This window comes from Podarcis bocagei (assembly GCF_964188305.1).
Source record: "Podarcis bocagei genome assembly, chromosome: 7".
NCBI lineage: Eukaryota > Metazoa > Chordata > Lepidosauria > Squamata > Lacertidae > Podarcis > Podarcis bocagei.
Genome location: NC_138132.1, coordinates 51,282,326 through 51,307,907, shown reverse-complemented (window position 1 = coordinate 51,307,907; position 25,582 = coordinate 51,282,326). Strand labels below are relative to the sequence as shown.

Here is a 25,582-nt window from a genome sequence, read left to right as displayed (position 1 = left end):
GGCAGACACTTTCTGAACTGGATCCCACTTCAATAGATGCATGGAGTGTTACTCTTGCTTTTCACGTATATTATACAAATCAGGAATGGAGAAACTTTTTGGGGAACTAACTTGCAGACCAACTTTTACAGGTGGGTGGGACAATCAACTTGCCAATCACATGATGTCACTGCTACCACATGATGGACAGGTGGGTTTTCCCTTGTCAAAATCCATTGCAGACCCCTTGATCCTCTCTAAACAAAGGGGTGGGATGGGACTGCACAACAGTTTCTCCAACCCATTTAAAGATCACTGCTGAAGTGGCAACCTAGCGCAGAAACTATCTACAAGACAGACAGGTTTTTTGGGTTTTGTTTTTAAAGAGGCAGATTGGATGGGTAGGGAATAGGGATGATTTGAAATATTTATGGCACTGGGAGGAGATGTTGGGGATACAAAACCACCTATATTGGTTTGGACATGCATATGAAGGAGACAAAACAACAAAGAAGCAACATATTCAGCCATATAAATTTGTTTTATGTTTGGAAATGTATCACCATGGCAATTATACTAGCTCAGCCTGTAACGAAAAGCCTCTTTGTTAGAAAGGAACAGTTTCCATTTTCCCTGCCCACATCCTATTCAGGGGTTTGTTTATTTTGCTACAAAAACTTTTTTTAAAAAAAGTATTTTCTTTTAAAAAGCACATGCCTCCCCCCCCCCACTCTTCTTCACCTCCCCCAAATATTGCAATTTGGATCAGAGTTCTTACTCCAGCGGAAGATTTAATTTAATGCCCTTTCAGATATTTTTTAGCCACAATATTAGGCAAATATGAATTCACATTGACATGGAAAAGTACAGAGAGCTTAAAACACAACTTCACCGAGTCAAGATAATTGTGTGTCATGCTTGAATGTTGACACTGACAAAACACAGCCCCTTATGGAAACTTACAATAGTACAAGCACGCTACAAACTGAAATCCCTGTTCCCTCCAGGTTGTTTCTTGCCTACTGAAGTTTAAGATGGGGGGGGGGTGACCCTCAGAAAGAGCATTAATCGTCCTAATCACCATATTGAGCAGTCTCTCATAAACATAGCCAGTCTTTTCTTAAAAAAAAATAAATGTATTATTCTGTCTGCCCTTCACTGTTAATAAGTGCTACTTCTACTTTTGGGGACTTCGGGCCAGACAAATATTACAACATACCCACTGTCTGTATTTGCTACGTTCATTGTTATTATTTAACTCATTTATCCCACCTATTTGCTTCTCTGGCTTTTGGGGGGAACAGTACACCTCCTGCTGCTTTTAGAAAATAATTATTTCTGTTTACTTTCTTTGGAACACCTTCTTCTGCTTGTGCTGTCAGTAAGCAACCTGCCAGATAACACAGAAATCTGTCAGATGGCAAGCAGCCAGGAAAATCAGTACATTCATTGCTTGCTACACGAAGAGGAAAGTTTGTTACTCATGACTTTTTGTTACTGTTTCACACACTCACTATGAAATGGATAATTTTACTAGGTGTGTAGTTTTGAACCACTCTACTGCTACAACTTGTTAATTTCAGTAGTGTGGGCAAAAACCAGTTTCCTGTCTATCCACATGACAAGGGAATCCCAGGAGCGATCATCTGTCCTCAGCTATTTGCATAGGTAGACAGAACACAACTGCTCTTATCAGTTAATGGTGCAATCCTGCCCTTTCCCTTACTTTTATCCTTAGGCAAACTTTTAAAGCAACATATATTTCAAGCAATAAAACAAACGGGTTCCTCTTTTTTAACCTTACATGCTTTTCTTTCAATGTAATCCTTCCCCTTTGATGTTCTTTCCATCCTAAGGAACTGTTCCAACACGTTTTAAAAGCTCTGAATGAATATTCGCTCCATAGGAGCCAGCTCCTAGAGTCCGAGGTCCCTTCAGACCCCCTACTAAAATATTTGAGGGCCCTGGGAGTCTCTTCAAAGGGGTCTCTTCCAGTCCTGGAGAGGCCCATTGGCAACTGAACCTGGGAGACATTCTGCATGCAAAAAGTGCTCTACTACTAGAAGCCCACAAGTGCAGCGCAAAGGCAACAGAAATCCTCTGCTGCTGCTGCTGCCTCTAAGTGTGGAATGTGAAACACAGCAGTCAAGTACAACATTCCTAGAATGAACATGCGAGGGGGTACTTTGTATGCAGTCATGATAAAATTTCCTGTTTCCTCCTGAGCTGTGACAAACTTCCTCTGCATATGGCTAGAGGCCTGTGTGCGTGAGAGAGACGCCTAATCTGGGCAAGAAGGAGCACACATTCTTCTCTTGCTGTCTTCTTCTCCATTTTGTTTTCCTATGTGTTCGAAGAAGTGGCTGCTCAGTCGCAGTCACTTGGGACTAACTCCCTTATGGGATAGTTCGTGTAGATCTGTACTTTTGCAACCTAAGTCTGCCTTCAGGGATCTAACCGTGAACTGAAAGATTGTGAGTAAACTACTTTTATGTTGACTTTCATAAGATTGTCGTTTCTACTCTTTTTAAAAGGGACAATAAGGGATCTTACCAGGAATCTTATACAGTGGTACCTCAGGTTAAGTACTTAATTTGTTCCGGAGGTCCGTTCTTAACCTGAAACTGTTCTTAACCTGAAGCACCACTTTAGCTAATGGGGCCTCCTGCTGCCGCCGCGCCGCCTGAGCACGATTTCTGTTCTCATCCTGAAGCAAAGTTCTTAACCTGAGGTACTATTTCTGGGTTAGCAGAGTCTGTAACCTGAAGCGTATGTAACCTGAGGTACCACTGTATTGAGAGGCTCAGACGAGCCTGCAACAAGCAAACCGCTGTGCGTTTAAAGGGGAATGTTACTCTGCAAAGATACAGAACTTCCTAACACAAGTTAGGAAGGATATCATTAAACAATATATCCTTTCCTGCCTCCCTGAACATTCCCACACTAAGACCCTGGTCTCCTTGCTTGTTTAATTCACAGAGTTTTGACCAAGTGTTTCTCCCTCTGCTCGCAATCAGGTCTATGCCCCTGGAGGAAACAACTCCCTCAAACATCATCGGGCTCTCAAGCATCTCTAGACGACTGAGGGCTGGAGATAAATCTTCTTGCAAGAGCCATCAGGGTGATCATGGAAGAGTTTCTCTTTGATACGCAGCAATTTGATACATTTCTGCTTAGTTTGTTAAAAGCTTTATTTTTATTTTTTCAGTGCTCATATGTAACCAACCCCCACCCCACCCCAAAAATATATAAGAACAAACCTCAGCAAAGAGATGCCACTTGATCAATATATCTGATAAGCACATAAAAATGCAAGATGGATGAGATGGCATTATAACACTTATCAGTTTGCTCTAGGAACCATTGCAAGTAAAGGACTCTGGTCACTAAGGTGTATATTTACTCCCTGCCTGAGGTATGTTAAAAAATTGTTCCCAGCAGTTTATTTTAGGGATCAATCCAAACCTCACAAAGCCAGGCTGAAATTAAAGTTCTAAAAAATCCTCTAAAAGTCCAGAGAAAAAAACAGTCTTCTCCCTGGGCAAAAGTGTTAGTTTAGAAGGAATTTAAGAACCTAGAATCAACTAGGTAAACGTAAGTATTAAGGCTTCCTCAACAGAAGCATAGGGTTAGTAACTCAGTTTGTGCATTTGAATTCCTGAACAGATCCCTCTACGTGGGAATTTTACATGGGAGTTCAAATGCAAGTTTACAGGTGGGGAGGTGGAGCCTGCCATCTCCCCACCCATGACTGAACAGGCACATTGAATTATGGGATGGGGCTAAAGTTTCCGAGGACTCACAACCTGGTGGTCCCTCTGTCTTCAGAGTGATGCTCGTGGGAGTTGGATTCCTTTCTGTTTTGTACAACATCAGAGGGTGGACAGGCAAGTTCCAAATCTTTTACGCCTTGCGTCTCACACCCTTTGGGTCCTCAGACAGATTGACAGGGGATAGGGTGCTATGCCTGGGTCCAGTCACATTTTCTGCAGGGCAGAGAAAGAAAAAGGAGAAGGATGGGTGAGATCAGGGGATGCAGATTCACAAAACATTCTGTCTTCAAACTTCACATGGATTTGGTCAGGAAGCCTCGCAGAGAGCAGAAAATACTCCCTTCAAGTTAGTAGAGACAAGTCAAGGACAAAGAGAATGTAGTGGCTAGTTATTGAGATAAACAGTGGTACCTTGGTTCTCAAACACCTTGCTACTCAAATGCCTTGGTTCCCAAACGCTGAAAACCCGGATGTAAGTGTTCCAGTTTTCAAGCGTTTTTTTTGGAAGCTGAACGTCTGATGAGGCTGTCAGCTATTGTTTCTGGGCCACCTGCACCAATCAGAAGCTGCACCTTGGTTTTCAAACATTTCAGAAGTCAAACGGACTTCCAAAACGGATTAAGTTTGATGCTTTTGTTTTTGCTATTTATTTTGCGTTTTTGTTTTTAAGGTGAGCACCCTGTTGCAACAGTTTAATAAAGATCAGGCTTACTAGCTGCTTTGCTTCTCAATATTCTCTGGCTGGCCTGTTATTTTTCTCCTACCAATAGAAAACCTACATAAGGAACCTACATATATGGGCTCTTGGGTACCCCATAAGGGAAAAGGAGCAGTTTTTTCTCACAAAATAAGAAAAAAATTAATTATCATCTACAATACTGCCTTATTTATTTTATAGTACAGTACATTGATTATTGCTTTCATTTTATGGATCAATGGTCTCATTAGATAGTAAAATTCATGTTAAATTGCTGTTTTAGGGGTTGTTTTTAAAAGTCTGGAATGGATTAATCCATTTTGCATTGCTTTCTATGGGAAAGCGTGCCTTGGTTTTGGAACGCTTTGGTTTTGGAACAGACTTCCGGAATGGATTAAGTCTGAGAACCAAGGTACCACTGTATATATTTAACTCCCACAGCTCCAGTAAAAAAAACATAATCCCAGAGCTGGACAGGACAAGATTTATTGATAGTGCCATCTCCCTGTGCAAATGGAAGATCCAGCAACTCAGGGGTCCTCAGAGCAGACCAGTGCTTCCCTTTCATTTCGCAATCTCCATGGGCTGCTTCATTTCTGTCTGCATTCACTAGTAGGAGTGGCCAGATGGACTATGCTTGGTGGGGTGTGTGCATCACCTGGTCTCCAGAGACCTGCAGTGTGATTTCCTCTTCGCAGACACTTCCTTAATCACTGCCAGGAAATTACCTTACTTACTCCCTTGTTTTCCTTCCAAGCCTCTTATCAGAAGAAGGGCAGCAACTAACTTAGCCCCGCCACCCATAAAGCCTTTATATCATGAATTAATGATTGTGGGTGTCAGGGTGATTACTATGAGTACCGTTTGTGCCTGCAGAAGTTTCAGAGTTGACACAGCTTCGTTTACAATCGGTGCACATCCTGCAGCTCCCTGCTAAAATCCTGTAACCTTTCTTACTGCGGATTTTCTGGGGTGGGGTCATTTGTTTCAACCACTTAATACTGAACAGGACAAGTTTAACCTATAAAGTTAAGACCACATAGCAGTGGGGTTTTCATAATTGTTTTCCATCTGCTTCAGCAGCAAAGGGGAAGCAGAACAGCAGGGAGCACCAAGTGGAAGGAAGTCTTGGGAGGAAGAAATACCTCTTCCCAAGTGGAAGTGGGGCATTGCAGTGCAGTTGCTGCCTGGGGCTGGAAAACAGGAGAGAGGAGCGCCAAGGTTGTGCAAGCTATATAAACCGAAACATTTACCAGCCATTCTGATCTTCCCAGCTCTTGAGTAATTTTGCAGCCTTCAAGGTTCTTCCTCTCTTCCTCCATAGCCTTCAGCTGGGCTTTGGTTTTCTCCTGAACAACAACAACAACAAATAATGATGTTTTTTGCTTTATCAGGGAGATTTCCCCTTTACTTGATTTGTTTGTCCAACCCCCTCCCCCACCCCCAAGTTAAAACAACCCAAGGCCACCTCCACATCTTTATAGGGTGGCAACAAATCCCACCAATGAAGGTCAGAGCTCAGGGGTGGGGCATATATTTTGCATGCAGAAAGTCCTTGGTTCAGTTACAGGCATCTGCAGGTAGGGCTGGGAATGTTCTCCATCTGAAACCCTGGAGAGCTGCTGCCAGCCAGTTCTGAGCCACATGGACACAGGACACTGCCTTATATGGAGTCAGGCCATTGGTCCATCTAGCTCAGTATTGTCTACACTGACTGGCAGCAGCTTTCTAGGGATACAGACTGAGTTCTACCTGGAGGCTGAACCTCAGACCTTCTGCCTGCAGAGCAGATGCTCTACCACTAAGCTGTGGCCTTTCCCCCAAACAGCCTCAGTATAAAGCAGATTACAATGTTTGCCTTGCTTACCTTGAGCTCTCGGGCAACCTCCTCCAACAGGGCTACCTTATGGCCACTGTGCGCCTTGGTCCGTTTACACACCATACAAAGCAGGGCTTCATCATCCTTACAAACGAACTTCAGGGGCTTCCGATGCCTTTTACACACCTCTCTTCTCCTTTCTGTGCATCTCTCCACCCACAGCTTGACAAGATGGACCACTTTTGCCAGTTGCCAGTTTGGCCTGCTGTCCATTGGCTGAAAGAGTCTCCTACACTCAGGGCAAGCAGAGGCTCCCTCAGATTCAGGCCAGGACTGGACAATGCAGGCTTTGCAGAAATTATGCCCGCAGTCCAACATCACAGGATCTTTGAAATATCCCAGGCAGATGGGACAAGTAATTGCATCAATAAGCTCCTCAAGAGGTCCCTCAGTTGCCATCCTTACTTCTCCCTAGAGGGCAATAATAGCAGGTTGGGTTTCATTTCTGATTTAAAATAGTTCAAGAGCAACAAAAATGGTGGTAGTGGGCAAAACAAAGAGGTCTTACTCATTATAAAGTCCAAATCCACTTTGCTGCAAAACTTATAGAACACAAATGCCTTCAAAACTTACAGAGCACAAATTCCTTCCAAACTATCAACATCCAACATATTTTAAGGGACAAGTCTTTTGATGAGGACACTGTACAAATATTTCATAAGTATTTCAAGTTTACACCATAATTTCAACACAAATTTTTAAAAGTCCACCTAAAAAAGGTGAAAACAATTCAAGAGTTCGACCAATAAGCCAAACTAAACACAAGTGTTGCATATTATTTTTTTAAACAGGAATTTAGTTGAAGTTACACAGCTACCCAATCCTATATATGTATTCTTTAAAAATAAGCGCTAGGGTTTACTCTTAGGTAACTGCACACCAGTTGATAGGATAAGCTTATAAACTTAAGATGACAACCCTGTGCACTTATCTGACAGTAAGTCCCATTGAACTCAGCTTAATTTACTTCTAAGTAAAGATACCTAGGATCACAGTATAACAAATACCTTCTGATGAGGAGTGTCTACCCCAGAGAAAGAGCCACCATTCTAAACAGCCATGTACTAAATTTGATCACTTTAAATAACCACACTACTTTCTTAATCCAGTAGTTTACTTACAGTTAAACACCACCAAGAAATACTGGAATCCAGACAAAGATCTCACCCACACATTTAAAGCACATTACTTTCTGTAAAGAATCCTGGGAACTGTAGCTTGTCCCTTATGGAGCTACAATTCCCAGCATCCTTAACATGAAGCCTGCCTGGATTTTATAGTATTCTGAAGGTTAAGGGAAACCTTTGGCCCTCTAGATGTTAAGAAACCACAACTCCCATCATCCCTGACCACTGAGCATGTTTTCTGGGGCTGATGGGAATTGTAGTTCTGTAACATCCAGCCAGCCAAAGCTCCCCCCCACCTGGTCATTGGAGCACCTGTAACCAGTTAGCTCACTAATGAGAGAGTCCTTGCTTATTAGAGGACCTTTCCATATTCAGGCTGTACACCCATCTAGGAGTAAGTCCCACGGGATTCAACTTCTGAGTAGGACTGCACTGTGAATCTTCATTTAACTCTTTGAGGAATTGTGTTCTTAATCTCATTTCCAGGGAAGAAAGGGAGGATCAAATTGTCTGTATGCTTCATTCGCAGTATAAAGTTTTTCTATAGCCCAGAAATGAAAGACTGGGTATTTGGACGTTAGACTATATAACGTTGCCTATAAAACAGTAGAAGGGGCAGTTAGTACAGCGTTTTATAGCCCTATAAAACAGCTGCCTATCAACAGTCAGTCAGTGGCTTGAGCAGGCGCAGAGAAACTCCTTTTCCCTCCTTGGGTGAGAGCTCTCGCGTGCCTTTTAAAATCATAGTATTGTAATCATTTAGAAATTTGCATCTGATACACATCTGACATTAGCAAGTGATAATTTCATGCAAATCTCTCCCTCCCCGGCCCCCCCCGCCATGCCTAAGTGGCCGCCCTCTCTCTCCCACATTAACACCGCAATCCTTATTGGTGTCTACTCAGGAGTAAGCCCTACACTGAATCCAACGGGGCTTCCTCCCTGAAAGCGCTCCAGGCCATCCGATCAACGGACCGATTAAAAACGTTGCAGCGCCTGGTTATCTCCCTCGCCAAATCTCTTAATAAAATGCGCCTCGAGGGGATGGAGGTGCCCCGCTCTTTCCCTTAGGTTTCTCCAGTGCCACTTGCACCGAAACCTGCGCTTTGCCGGATCGAGCCGGGAAAGTTTCTCTCGCCCGCCAACTCCGGCGCGGAGCGTTTTTGGCGCCTCAGGCGGCGAGCGGGGAAATGACTCTGCAGTCCCTCCCAGGATACTTTCGCCCGCTGGCGGCCGCTGCGCTTTGCCGGGCGGAGATGGTGGGCGAGGCCCCGGAAGGGGCTGGCTCGGCTGGGCCGGCCGAGGACTGAGGGAGCCCCTCGCTTCCAAACAACGCCGCCGCCGCCTTCTCCTGCCGCCTCGGCCATGGCTCGTCGTCTCCTGCCGCCGCTGCTCCTCCGCCTCGGCAGGGACCCTCGGCCGGGTCCAGCCGCCCTCCCCGTCCGCCGCGGCGGCGGGGTGAGGCGGTGCAGCTTGGGCGCCTGCGCCTCCTACCGCCTCCGGGACGGCGGTGAGTGACACACCCCGCGGCGACCCCCCCGAAAAGAGGCTCCCCCTCTTCTCTCTGCAGGAACATTCCCTCCCCCCAAAAAAGTATGGTCTGTACCTGGAGTCCATAAGGCCCTAATATTTCCCCTTCGCCCCCCTCCCCATCTCTTTTCCCAGCTGTCCACACCCTGCTTATTATCCCCCTCCCATGTTCCTTTTCTCATTCTCTAATAGCCCCCCCCCCACAATAGAGTTTGCTTTTTGCTTAGTTAGGTACAACCCTAATGTACTATTACAATCTCGCCCCTGCCCAAAACACCCCTCTCAATTCATTCCCCACCTGTCCCCACCTTAAATCTTTTTCATTTCTGATCTGCTTTTTTGAACCCCGGTGGTTGTGCCCTTTCCCTAGCACCCCAATATTGTATGATGGATTATTGTGTGGACTTCTTGTTTTGTATTCTGCATACCTTGCTGTTGTGTATATGTACATTATTATAGCATCTGTACCATACCTTTCTCTTAAGGCGTTTCCAAGGCAGCATACATGGTTCTCCTCATTTTATCCTCACAACAGCCCTGGGAGGTAGTGACGGGCTCAAGGTGACCCAATTGCTACATTGCTGAGTTGGGGCTTGAACCCTGGTTTCTCCCAGGCCCTAACTGAACACTCTATTAACAACTGCACCATACCAGCTCTCATTAGGTAAAGGAGGAGTTAAAACTTTTTGATAAATTAAATCGCAACACACTTCACACTGTCCTTCCCAGTTTCTTCCTCACCTGTTTGCACCCACTTAAGAACCCTCTCAAGTCCCAACCTACTAGTCCATGAGCACAGCAGGGCCTTTAGGAAGTGGCTCCCTTTGGTCTCAGCTGGTCTTTGCAGGGAAATGTCACAGAGCCATATGTCCTGATGCCATCTTGCAAAGGACTGTCTTCTGGGGGAGGGGATGTATAATGTGGGGTGACCCAAATGCACACCCCTAGTTCCTTATTTGTTGTTCACATCTGGGGTCCCCGCATACTTTTCAGTATTGCGCAAATGCAACAGTTGATTGGAAAAATGGATCATGGATTTATCTCATAGGGGACAGTCCCCTAGTCATGGAGTTGTACGATATGATATGAGGATAGTGGAACTGGTTTGGCTGAACTAGGTGCTGGCACCTCAGGATATAGAATGGATTGCAAGAGATGGGCTGGGGTGTAGTGCTGAATGTTAGCATTGCACACGGCGCTGCTGAAATTTGAGAGCCCAAAAGTCTGCCACTTGTTGGAAGTCTCCCTCAACCATGCTCCATACTCAGTTGTCAGACTTTTCTCCCCAGAGCAGCTTTCCTTTCCTTTGCACTGACATCCAGGCTTTCTTGGGAATTGTGCTAATATTTAGCAGTGGCAGGAAAGACCACAGATTAGGGAATGATGTGACAGCGTATCTGTTGAAAGCAATTGCATTAAAATCAGTGCAGAAACCTAAAAGAATTATTGGAGAATGCAAAGGTGTTGACTACAGTGTGAGGGAGCATCAGGTTCAGGGTGGTGTTAAAGTGCAAATCTAGTTGTGGCTTCTCTGTGTGAATCTGAATTGCAACTGTTTATTACTTTCATTGATAACTTTTGGAAGCAGGCTAGCTTGGAATATGGTTGCCAGCTGAAACGCTGTCACCAGGGTCAAGAGAAGTACTTCAGGCGAGCTGAAGAGCTTCCCATCGCTTGGTGGGATGTTTTGAATTTTCATGCGTTGCTGTAAACTGCTTTTGAAACTCCCCTTCGTTTCAGAACTGGGCAAGTGTTGTTTTGCAGCCAAAGGCCCCCTGGACATGCAGAACAACTTGATTGCCTACTCTTCCAAGCAACTTCCATTGATCAATCAGCCTAAAACATATCTGTAAGTTCCATACAGCTTATGAGAAACTTACTGTGTCCTTCTCTTCTTCCAGTACATCCGCTGTGGCAGAGCCCGATTACAATCCCGGGGGGCAGCCGGCAGTCTCCGATCAATATCCAGTGGAGAGACAGCGTCTATGACCCCCATCTTAAACCCCTTGAAATACGCTACGATCCAGCCACATGCCTCCATATGTGGAACAACGGATACTCATTCCTGGTTGAGTTTGAGGATACCACAGACAAATCAAGTAAGACTTAAGGGGATGACTGGGATGATAGGATAATAGCTCCGTGGTAGAGCACTTGCTTTGTATGCCTGATGGCTTCTCCAGCTCGGGCCGGTAATGCCCCCTGCTTGAAACCCTGAAGACCCATTGCTGCCAGTCAGTGTAGACAGTACTGAGCTAGATGCACCAATGATCTGACTTGGTGTAGAGCAGACTCCTAAGACCCACTGGTCCTGCTGTTAAGTTCTGGCCTAGCAGGCACCTTTCGCCACCCCTCCAGTTGGCAAAAGCTAAGTACGTTGGCAGACATTTCTGCAAGTTATTTCCCATTTCCCTAAATATCTGGGCAAATATGTGTCATGTGAATCCTTGCATTTTTGCTCGTATCCATGCCCTTGTGAAAGTTGATCCACATCTTTAAAATACGAGTGACAATTGCCCTGCTAATTTGCTAGGGTAAAAGCCAGGTTTTTGGTCTGGAGATCTATATTCAAATCTCCTCTTTTTCCAGCAGGCCGATTACGTGGGTTTGGTTACGTGGCTCTCCTGACCCCAGAGCCCTACCAAATAAAGGCCCCTGTTCAGATGAGAATTGTATCGCGTTTTATACCTGAAAAGGGCCATATAAATGTTCATGAGTAAAGTCTGTGGGTGGAAATTCTTAACTAATCCTCTCTAAGATAATTAATACAGTATCTAGTTTTGTCTCCCCATCCCTGGTTTTTGAGAAACTATGCATATTTACAGTACATTCAATGTAGGAACTAATCCTTAACAAAGGCTGTTTCCTGTTATGTATGTATTACATTTTAACCACACACATTCCTCCTCCATGGAGCTCAGGGCAGCATAGCTGGAAACTTCCTCATTTTTGTTTTTTTTTTTAATTCTCAGCAACCCTGTGAGGTAGGTTGGGGTGCAACACAATAGCTCAGAGAACTTTACTGCCAAGCAAGTTTTTCCGTCAGGGTCTTAGTCAAGCAATCTTAGTCCAGTAGTCCAGCAATTATTCTTTTTTGCTATGATTTCCATTAATTTTGTCTCTCGGTTAAAATTCACTTCAACTGTAATCCATACAAGACTTGGGGAGCAGCTGATGTTCTTTATTTGGATGCATTTTTTTCATTCTTTTGGATGCTTTTTCATTCAACTTTTACCCATTCATTTTTGTAGAGGAAGCCCTTGAGGAGGTTTCATGTGTGCATGTTCCCAAATGAATAGTATAACACTGGCATTAAACATTAATGAAATAAAAGGTTGTTTATCACTTTGGCTGCATTTCACAGATAAGCTTTTGAATAATGTACTTGGAAAATATCTAGAAGGCAAGATAGGTGCTTGGTTCTAGCAAAGCACCTTGTTCTCTGGTTCCCCTTGGAATTGTATTGAAACCTCAGTAAATTGAAGGAAACTGAATATATCTGCCTTCTCTGGCATTGGAAGAGCTCTTTTTATTCTTCCTGAAAAGAAAAGTCAGGTTTTGTTAGCTCAGTGGAACCAAGTGCTCTGTGCTTAATGCTGTAATGGTTGTTTTAATTTTAAACAGATAAGACAGAGCCTCAAAAGCTGTACATTGATAATCTGTTTAGCCAATAACTAATATTGTGGTGGCTGTTAGTGGTGTGTGGTTAGAACACTTAGCAGCACTCATTAAGTAAGTTGTGTGTTACACAGTACTTGGATTAAGTCCAGTTACCCGAGTAGCCATTATGCAAAGAGTATGTTTAAATTAGAGAAGGGTAATAGCCCTGTAGTGGGATACATGTTTTCCATGCAAAAGGTCCCGGGTTCAAGTCCTGATATAGGGAAATTCCTCATACCAATTAAAGCTGCTGCCCTCTGGTGTTGACAGTACCGAGCTAGATGGACTAGTGATTCTATAAGGCATCATCCTAGTGTGGCCTCACCTGGATCCAATTTATGAGCCATAGGTTGCCCATCACAGCACTCTTTAAGAAGCATAATCGTTCTCTGGTAGTAACCTTCCTGGGCTGAAGCTTAGAGCTTGTGTTTGGGTTGTATCAAGTATCTTAAGAAAGCTATTTTAGATACTGCAGTTCCTTTTTATGGCTTCTCTTTTTGCCTGTCTTGCAGTTCCAGAGGAGGAGAGGTTAAAACTGTAGTGTGTACTAATAGTAACGTGGCCATTTACCTACAGTGATGGAATTCACAGATCCATGTTTGTGAGAGGATGAGCTGTGGATGTAGCTCAGTGTTAGAGGGCATGCTTTGGATGCAGATGGGCGCAGACTCGGTTACCTGTAATCTCCACCTTAAGAAAGCATCCTGGAGGGTGGGGCTTGAGAAACGTCCACCAAAATCCTCAGAGAGCTGCTAGCAGTCAGAGTAGACATTATTGGGCCAGGTGGGCTCATTCAGCATAAGACAGGTTTTTATGTTCATGCTGGTGTATAAATATATGTAGATAACTATGACCTGCAGGCAATTAAGGGTACACTCCTCACAATGGTCTATTGAGGTTTGTTTTTAATTTATTTTTATAACTTTTTATAATTTTATTGTTTAGTTTGATGTTTGTATACTGTTGTAAACTGTTGTGATATATTTTTACAATCCAGCAGTATAAGTAAAAACATTAAAATTGTGTTGGGAGTCTCCTTAAGCAGGCTTCTAATATATTAAACATGGACAAAAGATACTAGGCAAGGTTGATAGATTTACTAGCAGAAAACAGCACCTTTGCTTTGCATTTCCAAGATCTCTCTTCTATCTTAGCATCCTGATATGACTCACTTTTCCCATTATCCTGCATGCTGTCCCTTGGTTTCTGCTAAGAGAAATTGCACAGCGGTCTCTCTCCCCAACCCCCTCCCCTCCAAATTTGATGATTATCATAGCTGTGGCTGACTTCAGACACCACCCTCCTTTCCTGTTCCTCTGCATTCTCTACCTCGGCCTTCTTGCTCAAGTTTCCTAGCCTTCCTCGAGGGTAACTTTTGCTCTATGAATTTCAGCTGCTAACATCCGGTGTTCTCTGCCGGTTTCCATTAAAACGCTTTAGGTTTGCTTTGAAGTCATTCTGATCCACGTCACTCTTTTCAATCTAATCATTATATGCCTATAACCTCTCCCTCTTTAAATATCTAAGCAGAGACAGCTGCTAGTGGTGATGCTTATATGCTACCTCTGCTGTCAGAGAGGCATTTTGCCTCAATACCAGTTGCTGGGAATTGCAGGTGGGCAGAATGCCATTGCTTTTGGGTTTCCCATTAGGATATTTAGTTGGCCACTGTGGGAGCAGGATGCTAAGGTTAGATGGACCATCCTTGAGGCTCATTTTACAAGACAATAAAATAAAACACATTTGTGCTGTTGGCATAAAAATGTCTTAACTTGCATGATAAGCATCCAGCCAAGTGTCATTTACATTACTAAAGCCCCAAAATGTATAAACGTACCTTCCCTGTGCTGCAGTCCCCCTGCTGCAAACCCTGCGCATTCCAGTGGGAGTGGGATTAGGAAGGGACTTAAATTATAGGCTTGTTCTTGCTTTACTATAATGCTTTTCTTCTTTGTGGTTCTTTCTGACTCCTAAACACGTAACTTACTCTTATTTCCCACCTGCTCCTGATGCTCTCTTCTTCCTTTGTTTTCTTTCTCCTTGCTTCTGCTGTCTGACAGTAATAGGCAGCTGCACAGATAGAGAAGAGGAAAAAGAGTGGATTAGAGTCAAAAAGTAAGAAGGAAGACAATGGCAGTAAACTGAATAAAGGAGCGTGCTTTTAAGAGAGGTGGCACCTGAGATGGGATCTAAATCAGATTTGTTCCAAGGATGAGGCTAGCTGCGCTACTGGGAGTAGAATGAAATCAAAGGGAGAGAGAGAGAAGGAAATGAGAAACAAAGGCGTTGGACAAGGCAGGTAAGTGCTGGTGGTTGTGTGCACAGTGTTGCCCTCTGGTGGTTGCTTTGTGGTGTTGGTGTCCGCTGTTTTTGGTGACAGGCAGAACTTCCAAAGTGGAGTTAGAGGCACCTCCCAGTGCATTGTGGGATTGCCTGCAGTTACTATTTGGCAGTGCAGTCCAAGCCCAAGATCCACCAGGAAGAGAGAACTTGGATTCGTCAGATCCTGAGCTTTCTCGGCTGAGCCGGGGCTGCGCCCAGTGTAAGTCCCCCACCCCAGCTGGGCCAGAGTTATGCCGGCATAAACTAGGCTCAGCTGGTGGAACTTAAAATGACATAATATATGTCAGTGCAAATCTCCCAAAAGCAGTGTTCCGGGGGGGGGGGGTGTTGGCACATGAAGGGACAAGGAGAAACTTACACCTGTTCCAAACTTATTCCTTCACTTTGGTCTGTGACTGGAAACCCAGTGGAACTTAGCTGACAAGCAGTCAAATTCCTCCTGCATGGAGGAGTCACTTACACCGGCTTTCTGTAATTAGGATTGTTCTGTCAGAATATACAGGGACTTTCCCGCCTGCACCTAGAGATACAGGCTATGGTGCAAAAGAGACCACATTATATTGCATTTCCTCCCATTCTCCTTAATTTAAAACTTTAGGAACTGCTTATTTAGCATGTGGTAGAAAAACAAGCATGTGGTAGCGACGTCACTTTTTGACACTTCAGCACTTCCTATCAAGTGGATAAGGCATGAGAGGGCAGCAAGCATCTCAGGAATTTTGCTCAGTGTCTGCATATGCACTTTTTTTGCAAAATCACGCTTGTTTTGTAGTCACGCATGTATAGAAATTGCCGAGTAACATAGAAGTAATGTTTTTGTTGTACTAGCACATGGCTTAAGAACGCGAGTACTTATTTTTACCACAAGGGGGCAGTCATATTCAGCCTCATTTTCTGCTACATTCATCCACAATTCTCTGCAGATGCTCACAAACCCTTTTCTCTATACATCCTGGAGGAAAGTGGTTTTAGTTGTGCAGGGTGCACTGTCTTATGTTTGGGCTCACATAGGTAGATTACCCCTTTTTAAAGTCAGCCAAAGGAATGGCGACTAGCAAGTAACAGACTAAACACAGCATAACAACATACCGTTTTCAATCTCTTATAAAGGATTTGGCGTCATTAAGCAACAGATAACTTTATTTGGCTGTCCTCGTATGTGAGCCCAATGGAAGTTTCAGCTGCCATCCTAGTGATGAAAAATCTAAATGGGGACAATGTAGGACTCTATTTCTGTAAGGAATTATCCACATACGGCAATTCTAACTTAGGCTTTTAAAATTGATTTTCTTGTAAAATTTAAAAATACATTTGCATAGGCTTACAGATTTGGTTGCATATCAGCGTATAACTTACAACAATACAATAAAATAAAACAGTCCAAAATAATATCATTTTGAACTTGTAGACAGAGTTATGGGAGAGCATGAATGCCAGAGTAATTACAATGACATTACGATGTGCAATAACATAGGATGTTTTGATTGGGGAAGACAGGCAAGTAATTGTAACAATTCAAAATTATATTTCAATATCCATTCTTTTCATCAATGGTTACATCTATTAAACTGAAATAATAGGGAGTGAAGTAGGAGGGATAATGCATGCACACCAGACCACATTGGATACTGTAGGTGCTGTCACACACGGCAGTTCTCTTCCTCTGGAGCTTTTTAGGTCATGTGCTAGGTGTGCCAAAGATTCTGCATCTTTGATGATGTGTATCCAGCAGATGTGTTTGACATTTGCTTCCATCGGAAAGAAGGAAAATAGTCCAGAGGAACAGTCCTTGCAACGGTGCTAAATTACTAAAGTGTTACTGCAGAAAACCTTTTCCAGAATTTTACTTTTCCTAAGCAAAAGCAAGTCGTGAAAATTCTTGCATTGCATTAATGGCAATCTCTTGCTGCTACGGTGTGGATAAGAAATGTAATTAATCTGTGATCTCAAGTGTGCTTTAGTATATGTATATAAGGTGTCGGTCATAACCACCGAGTCTAACTTCCCGGTAAACATGCCAGGCTTGTGTTCAGATGGCTCAGCTAGAACTCCAGGAATAGCTCTGTCTTTCGTGGTCACCAATATTTTTCAGGCTTCCAGAAGCATCCCCGTAAGATCATGGGATCAATGCAGAGACTATGTTTGGATACTGTGGATGTAAGCATCCTATAATATCTCAGTGAGCCAGCCCAGAGACTCCTATTTACAGCAGCAGAGAAGTCACACTGTGCATCTTCACTGTGATTTTGCTAGCCCTGCTGTGGTTTGTTCCCCTTCTGAAGTGTGAACAGTTAGAAGGACGTTGCTGTAAGATTCTTGCCAATCCCGCAACACCCCTCCTCTCTCCAGCACAATGCACTTTGTGCACCAAGCCAAATCTGCCCCACTTCTGCTTTTGGCCTCTGTGTTGTTGCCATTTGATGCCATCCACATACTTTCAGGAGAACCAGGCAGACTCTGCTGCTACTTCCTACTTGCCAGGTGTCTCTAGATTAAGAGGGAGAGGGATGAGAGAGATACAACAGTGCAATCTTACCCATGTGTATTCAGAAATGAATCTCATTTATTTCATGGGAGCTTACTTTCAGGTAATTGTATAGGCTTGGGGCATAAGTGTTGGCCTCCTAACATTATTTTTCCTCTTATCCAAGTTATTACAGGAGGCCCCTTAGAAAACAACTACCGGCTGAAGCAATTCCACTTTCACTGGGGGGCCATAAATGAATGGGGCTCGGAGCACACGATTGACTGTAAGGTCTTCCCAGCAGAGGTAAGAGGATACTTTCGCATAATACTTTCGCGAGATTCTGGAATGTTGTGCACCAGTGAGTTTTACTCAGAAGTGTTCACAAAAGCATTTTGGGCCTGTGACATTTCCTCTGTGTTCTGTCAACACGTGGAAAGATTTGGCCGGTAGCCATGCGGCCATTTCTCTTTTTTGTGTGGGGGTGGGGTTGCTCTTGGGCAGCCAAGAGTAGAAGGCTCAGAACTCTACTGCAAGGTCTTTGAGAACCATACCCGATTCATTGCAGTTTCTGAAGAAAAAGATTGTTCCATCTCATTTCTTTCACGGTTCTAAAATATGGATTGAATTTAATTTCAGCTGCATTTGGTACACTGGAATTCTTGCAAATATGAAAGTTTTGAAGAAGCTTTGATGGAAGAAAATGGTTTGGCTGTGATTGGAGTCTTCTTGAAGGTATGATGGTGGGAAGCCTGTAATCTTCCAGTGGTTCATTCTGAACTGTCACTTATAAGTGTGGAGACACTTCCTTACACAAAGAGCACCTTCAAGGCTGCACTCCTTTGCACATTTACCTGGGAATACGTCCAACTGAACTCTTCCTTTCAGTGGTAAGAGCTGCTCAGCCATGGAATGGGCTGTCTCGGAAGGTGGTGGACTCTCCTTCTTTTGAGATTTTTAAACAGATGACCACCTGTCAAGGATTCTTTAGCTGTGATTCCTACATTGTGGGCAGTTGGCCTACTTGACCCTTGGGGTCCCTTCCAACTCTACATTTCTATGATTCTGTGATTCAATAGCACTTACATCTGAGTGGACATCTATAGGAGTGCACTGCAAGTAACCTTTTAACTTTTTGTTTATATCACAGTAATATAAGCATACATCTTGTTGGTTAACTAGATCAGTTACAAAACCAGAAACCAAGGATCGTACTGAGCAGGAAGAAGGAATAAATGGAGAAAAAAATGAATTATAGGGAGGAGGGAAGAGAGAAAGGGGGAAAAGAGTGAGGACTTTTCAGCACCCAAACTGCATGTGTGTCCTCCCTGCAGCAGTTCAATTATTGTATTGATTGAGAACTTCCAGCATTCCCTTGCATAGTGTGATGCAGTTGGTGGGAACAAATAAATACCAGAAAATATTTCAACTGTATCCAGCAAAGGCTAATGGCATAGTGCAACCTTTGCTAATCTGTTGCCCTGTGGAACTTTTGGACTACAACTCCCATCAGTCCCAGCCAACTGGGGCTGATGGGAGTTGTAGTCCAAAACATTTTCAGGGCAGCAGGTTAGAGAAGGCTGACCTCGTGTCATAGGAGTTTGCACTAAACCACTTGATCTCTAGATGCAGTGAATAAAAACATACTCTTTCTCCCATTCCCTTCGCAGCTTGGAGCCAATCACAGTGGGCTTCAGAAGTTAGTAGATGCCTTGCCATCAATTAAACACAAGGTAAAGAGAATTTTAACCTTAGTTGCTATTCAGTATCCATCTCACACAATGCACAGGAGCAATCAGTAGGTTTTCCCTGAAGCCAACCTGACGGTGATCATTCCTGGATGATGCTTTCGCCTGTTGTGTTTATGCTGGTGGCCTTATGGTGCCTGTGTTATGTCACAGGTGGCCTAGAGCACTGGAACCTCACAAGGCCTTGCTCCCACTTTGAGCCAGGCATTTGTTCAGAGAGTTGAGCAGTCTGATTCCAAGCAGAGGAGCCAGGATGTGTGTGCCATTCTCCCAGCGGCTTCTGGAAGGGCTGTAGCTCAGTGGAAGAGTGTCTGCCTTGCATGCAGAAGGTCCCAGGTTTGATCTCTGGCAGCATCTTCAAGTCAGGCTGGGAGAGAACCAGCCTGTAACCCTGGAGAGCTGCTGCCAGTCCATGTAGACAATATTAAGATGAGCCAGTGGTCTGACTTCTTGTAGGATAGCTTTCCATGTTCCCTGTGTACATACATAGAAAGATAAGATCGTCCCTGGCTACAGGCTCTGTCAGAAGCAGTACAAAAGGAGCTGAGGCCTACTATATGTGATGGGGATGCTGTGCTGGAGGACTGTATTGAATTGTGGCTCCTCTCTCCACGCTTGGTGCCCGAGGACCCAGGAAGACCAGTAATGCAAGCTGAGGATCCCATCACAAATAATCCAGACTGAATGAATTTATTATTTCAGTCACAGACCAGTTCCAGCTCACATACAAAATCAGGGAAGTCATGAAACACAATAGGGATACATTTAAATTAGCAGTTCGGTATGACAGGGACAGTACAGGTATAGCAGCAGTTAAAATATATAAATTAGATCTTACTCACTAAAATATAACCTGAAATGTCATTTAAAACCTTAATCATGATGATATCACAGCTTGTTCCCTAAGTTTTAAGGCAATTGCACAGAATAACCCAGACTAATCACTGATGCTTGCATTTGCTAGGATGATCTCGTCGAGTTTGATGAATTTGACCCGTCCTGCTTGTTGCCATCATGCCCTGATTATTGGACGTACGCAGGATCTCTGACCACCCCACCACTTTCAGAGTCCGTCACCTGGATCATCAAGAAGAAGGCGATAGAGGTTGATGATGATCAGGTAGAGCAAATGGAAACTCGCCATCTGTAGCTGGTGTATTGCTGGGGATGGATGTGGGAAAGCAGAAGGAAGAATGAGATTCTCAGCTGGGAAAAAGCTTTCTAGGAGGAACTTGATGTCTTCTAAAATGTTGTGAATGCAACTCTACTTTATTTTCACCTCTGCAAGTGCAGTATAGAAAGCACATACTGCTGAATAATACCTGCAGACGTATCCAACACTGTTAGGCTGAATTTATATGTGGAAAGGCAAATCTTTAAAACTCTGTATTGTGGAGGTTTGTGTGTGTGTGTGTGTTGCAAGCTAAACTAGTAGTCACGAACATGTAACTTGCAACCATGTGGGTAAAAAAATTGTAACTTTTGTTTGGTATCTCAAAGCTTCCCACCCAATGCTAATTGCAGCTTCCGGGGAGATAGTGTTCCGGGGTTTTTGGGTGACTTTGGGATCATGGTGGGGTGGGGGGAGGTTAAGCCCTCTCAGTGAAAATTGTCCAGTTCCTGTGTTACCGGTAATTGTTTTGTAAACTGACATGATTGCAAATGGCACGTTGAGCATTACATCCAATTTGGCTCCAAGTATGAGCATTTTAAACAATGTCTGGTGCTGAGAGAGACAGACAGATGATGAGAAACAAAATGAAATGCTTCCTGTTCCTAACAGTGGCAGTACAATAATATCACTATTGGAACAAGCAAAATCATACAGATTCTCATTTGGAAGCAATTCCTGCTTATCTCAGTGGGATTTACTTTCCTGGTTGGGTCCTGAGGATTTCAGCTATTTCCCTCTTTTTAAGCTCTGTTCCTTCCTTCTCTAAAATAACACTTGCTTTTGTGGCATGCATTGGGCCTTTCCAGTTTCTATGGGTCAAATTATGTTTGAATTCTTTTCCTAGCAATGGGCTTCTCACTTTTCTCCTTAGATTCCTTTTCCAGGATTCACTAACTCGGTACAGTCATAATGCTTAACCATGGTTTGCTTTCCTTTAGCCAAAGCTGAGCATTGCATCTGAGTCATGAGTAAGAATTGATCACAAACCTGAGTGTGAAATTGTGGCTTGTGATGAATGTTTTCTTTCATTTAAAGACTTACATTCCTTTTTTGACTCAGAAGAAGAGATCTGTAGTGGCCATTAGAATTCGGGTTAAGGGGGGGGGGGAAGGCCAGTACAAAGCTAACTTAAAAATGTATAACATAATCAGAACAACAACAAAGTAATAACTGTTTTTGAGCAAACCATGGTTAAGGCAGCTTCCCTGTTAACAGCAGCCTGGTCTTGCATGGCCTCTGGGTGCAGAGCTTAGCTAGTTAAGATAAACTGTGGTTGCTTTTGTTGCACATTTGGGATCTTCGGGGCCAAGGCAACAAACCATAGTTGTGACTGCACTGGGCCTCTAACTTCTGGGTGTTTGAATCCTGGAAACTGGGGCAGCTTAAGAATGTAGGCTTGATTAAGAGATGGCATGCCGCCATCCTGCAAATGTCTAGGATTTGATAATGTTCTCAAAGGCTGACAAGCTGCAAATGATAATAGATGGATTTTGTCTCCAGGTGGTCAAGGGCGGCCCAGTCTCTTCTTAAGCAGCTCTGGAAGAGAGCCGAACCATTAACTTGGGTATTAGAGGTGTGTGTGTGTGTGAGAGAGAGAGCGCGCGAGAGAGCGCAATTTTGTTTCTTCCCTAACTTTTTCTGGGCTTTGCTTTTTCTCATTTCCAGCTTGAGGTGTTTCGGATGTTGCTTTTCACCCCTGCGGGAGAAGAAGAGCAAAGGATGGTGGACAATTTCCGTCCACTTCAGCCAATAATGGATCGTACCGTCCGTTCCTCTTTCCTAATCCAGCACCGACGGAACATTGAAACAAGATCAGATGAACAGATACATCATGCCCAGCAGGAAACGCCCCAGGCGGGGCACGTGCGCCTTTAAGGAGAGGGGGGGGGATATATACAATGTTTATTAGCACTTTATATGTTTAGAATATATCTTGATGCAAGGTCACTTACTTTAAAGGGTATTGGGTTTGTTTTGGGGTCCTTTCCTCTTCTAATGAGCTGCTTTTTCTGTAGCACAATAACCTGCTTTAACTTAAACCCCTCCCACAAATAGTCATTCAGAGTATACATCAAGTAGAATTCCAAGCTTTGTCATCAAGACTTCTCTATTGCAATATATATATATTTGCAGATTCTCAGTTTCATAAGCTGTATGGTGGCAAAAGATGTCCTCAAGAGGACACATTCAAGGAAAGACATAACTAAAGCATAGCTCTAGGAAATGGAGAGTTTGCACGAGTAGATGACTTTTTTATGCATGGACTTGTGCTTATATTGGTACACACGGTCCAATTCTGTCTACCTCTGAGCATTTAACTTTATAACAGTTAAATAATTTTTCACTGTATCTTTTGTGCCTACCAGAGGTGTTTGTTTTAGTTCTCTTAGATCCAGGGAATGAGCCATTTCCACAAACCAGTGGATTTAAATGGATTCTGGATGAAATCCTAAGTGTGCTTCCTTGGAAACGAGCTCAATTAAGATCAGCGGGACCAACTTCTAAGGAAATGGGCATAGGACTGGGCTTTGGTGTATGTACACATCAGTATATATTTACTGACATGTAGACTTCGGCATGAGCACACCTATAAATATATATTTCCCCCCTACTCTGTAGGCTGATCTCAAGTCTCAATTGTATTTTTAAACAAAAGCCTGCAAAGCACTTGCAGCAGAAACAAGCCTCATCCGGGATCCATCTTCTGCTAAAGCTATCTTGAGATTTATCATGTGCCAGAATTAATCAATTGCTTTTAGCATCGCAGCCCTTTTCAGACCCCCCCCCCCAAATATCACGTAATAGTACTGAGGAGTGTTCTGTTACAGTTTCAGAATGTACATGTCAAAAGTAGAAATAAATTGTTCTAGCAGTTTTGAAAAACAAGCTTCATTAGTCATGTTACTTAAATTATAGGGTGAACTGAAATCCACTTTCTGCAAGCATCAGTTTTTGTTTACATGTGTGCCCTCATTTTGCTCCATACAAAAGTGGGATTAATTTTACGTTTCCCACTTGCCCACAGGGAGTGTCTTCAGCACACGGCTTGTTTTCTGCAAGGGTGTCCTCTCCTTTTCAACCATAGGCTGGTGGGTCTTGTGTGCCAAATATAACTTGAGTATAGCAAAAATTAGAATATGGCATCAGCCGTATGGATATATTTGGACCAATCTATTCTCAGAAACTAAATAGGGCAGGTGTGGAACAGCTTTGGCCCTCCAGATATTGCTGAACTACAAATCCCATCATCCCTGGCCCATTGCTCAAGCTTGCTGGGGCTGATGGGAGTTGTACTTCAGCAACATCTAGAGGGTCCCCACACTTGGCCTAAGGATAGGAGCTCAGTTTGGCATGCACAATGGTTTTAATCCTTGCAGAAGGTGGCAACTTTAGGTTATGGCCAATGATAGTTCTACTCAGAGAAGACCCATTCAAATGAATGGACATGACTAACTTGGGCCCATTAATTTCAGTGGGTCTGCCTAGTTGCATCAACCCTTTAATTCCACTTAGGCTGGTGAGAACAGGAGCCAGGTAGTTTACACAACTTTTGGGAAACTGGATTGGCTTCTGTACTTCAGGGTTGTCTTTTTGATAAATGGCTTATCTTCCTGACTGTTCTTATGCCTGTGTATTTATAAAATCTGCTATCATATATACCCCTTGTTCTGAATATGCTAAATGAATTGCTTTCAAATTAGTAATAGTGCGATGCGGTGATTCTGATTTAGTTAATGTGTCTCCATGTGGCTTGGATAACAGGCAGAAACAATTTATATAGGCTGTTAACACCTGTTTTCTAAAACGAAAAACCTCTGACACTTAAGTTGGTGAATTGGTTAAACACAATGCGTATTTACAAGCCTCTCCTCCTGTTGCCAGAAGTTATTCCAGTTTTATCCTCCTTTTAGGGAGGAAAAATGAACTGTTTCATTGTATGGAGTGCGCCTGTGACTAGATAAAAAATCTACTGAATTGCATTGTACTTGGAACGGAAGAACAATAACACACTGTGTTGAGAGCAGTACTTGCTGAAGAATAACGTAATGGTTCATTATGCTCCTGGACTGCATGAAACATGCACTCCAAAAGCAATCTGGGTGCTTTGAATGCCATTGTATTTGCCTGTTCGCTTGAGCAGTAACCATAAAGAATACCAAGCAAACTGCCTACTAGGCATTTTTTTAAAAAAAATCTGTAAATCACTGGGGCCTCCCAGGGGAGATCTGGATGGAGGCTGGATGGTTTGCCTGGCCTCCTCCCTCCATCTTCCCAGTGGAGTGGCTAGGCTGCGTGCAGAAGCAGCGCATGAACGTGCTGGCACAATACAGTGTTGTAGGACCCCGGAGCCAAGCAGGGCTTTTCATGAATGCTAGGCCAGAGGTTTCTGAAATGTCTCAGAAGCATTTGAACCTCTCAAGATAAGAGAAGCAGAGAGCACTGATTTGCAAGCTATTCTGGGGGCATGTACAAGCCCATAGATATGTCTGCAAAAAAAAAAAAAGTTCTTTGACATCTCAGAATGGAAGAACTGGTTGCATATAAAATGGCTCTGAAATATGTGATAGGGTAAAGCTGATAAATGTCTATACCATTTGCTTTTAATGGGGGAACCACGTTATATGCATTGCAAGGAATAAAACTCACTTTGTAACTAGGCCTCAGCAATATTAATAATTTGACCCCGTTCTTCCACTCCCTCCTATTTTGACCCCTATTTTTTACAGATATTCTTATGCAAAAACATTATCTGCCTCTTCTCTCCTTGCGTTTTCAGTGTTGAGTGCAACTGTACAAAAATGCCCCTCTCCAATCTTCCGCCTGACTCCTGGCTGCTATAAATCAATGTCTGGAAAGAAACTTCTACACCATCCAGTATCATAATGCCTGTGAAGCAGCAAAAGGGCCTCTGGGTGCAGCATCTTGCCTCTGGGTGTGTGGGACCCTCCATCAAATCCTTGCCCTGTGATAAAGCTGATGCTGTCCCAAGAACAGAACATGTCTAAACTGAAGCAAGTTCTGGGACTAGTGGAGATTCTTTGTTCTATACCAGGCATGTCCAACAGGTCGGTCGCAATCTACCAGTCGATCGCAGGACATTAATGGTCGATTGTGTACAATTAAAGAAGTAGGGGGGAAAGTAACTGTGCCTCCCCCCAAAAAAATGCTCAACAACAGCTTTGCCTCCCCCCAAAAGGCTCAACAACT

General features: G+C 43.5%; 1 protein-coding gene and 1 long non-coding RNA gene across 4 annotated transcripts in view; one reads left to right on the top strand and one right to left on the bottom strand.

Moving 5' to 3' along the window:
* CA5A (carbonic anhydrase 5A) overlaps positions 1–24,539 on the top strand; it is a 29,890-nt gene extending 5,351 nt beyond the window's left edge. The window contains exons 1-7 of one of the 2 annotated variants that reach the window (XM_081202608.1): positions 8,694–8,965; positions 10,887–11,084; positions 17,640–17,758; positions 18,092–18,187; positions 19,123–19,185; positions 20,165–20,320; positions 22,040–24,539. In XM_081202608.1, coding sequence (XP_081058734.1) covers positions 8,821–8,965; positions 10,887–11,084; positions 17,640–17,758; positions 18,092–18,187; positions 19,123–19,185; positions 20,165–20,320; positions 22,040–22,249 — 987 coding nt within the window. In that variant the 5' untranslated portion in view covers positions 8,694–8,820 and the 3' untranslated portion in view covers positions 22,250–24,539. Of the gene's footprint in view, positions 1–8,693; positions 8,966–10,886; positions 11,085–17,639; positions 17,759–18,091; positions 18,188–19,122; positions 19,186–20,164; positions 20,321–22,039 lie in introns of those variants that run through there. The other variant, XM_081202609.1, reaches the window with a different exon arrangement.
* Positions 3,157–8,554, bottom strand: LOC308591709. Of its 2 annotated transcripts, XR_014010226.1 has the most exons (4): positions 7,450–8,554; positions 6,317–6,739; positions 5,703–5,798; positions 3,157–3,965 (listed from the first exon to the last, which is right to left on the bottom strand). It is a non-coding gene; the product is annotated as an uncharacterized lncRNA (long non-coding RNA). The 2 variants fall into 2 exon arrangements; XR_014010225.1 differs by having other exon boundaries at positions 6,317–8,554.
* Positions 24,540–25,582: the final 1,043 nt, after the last annotated feature.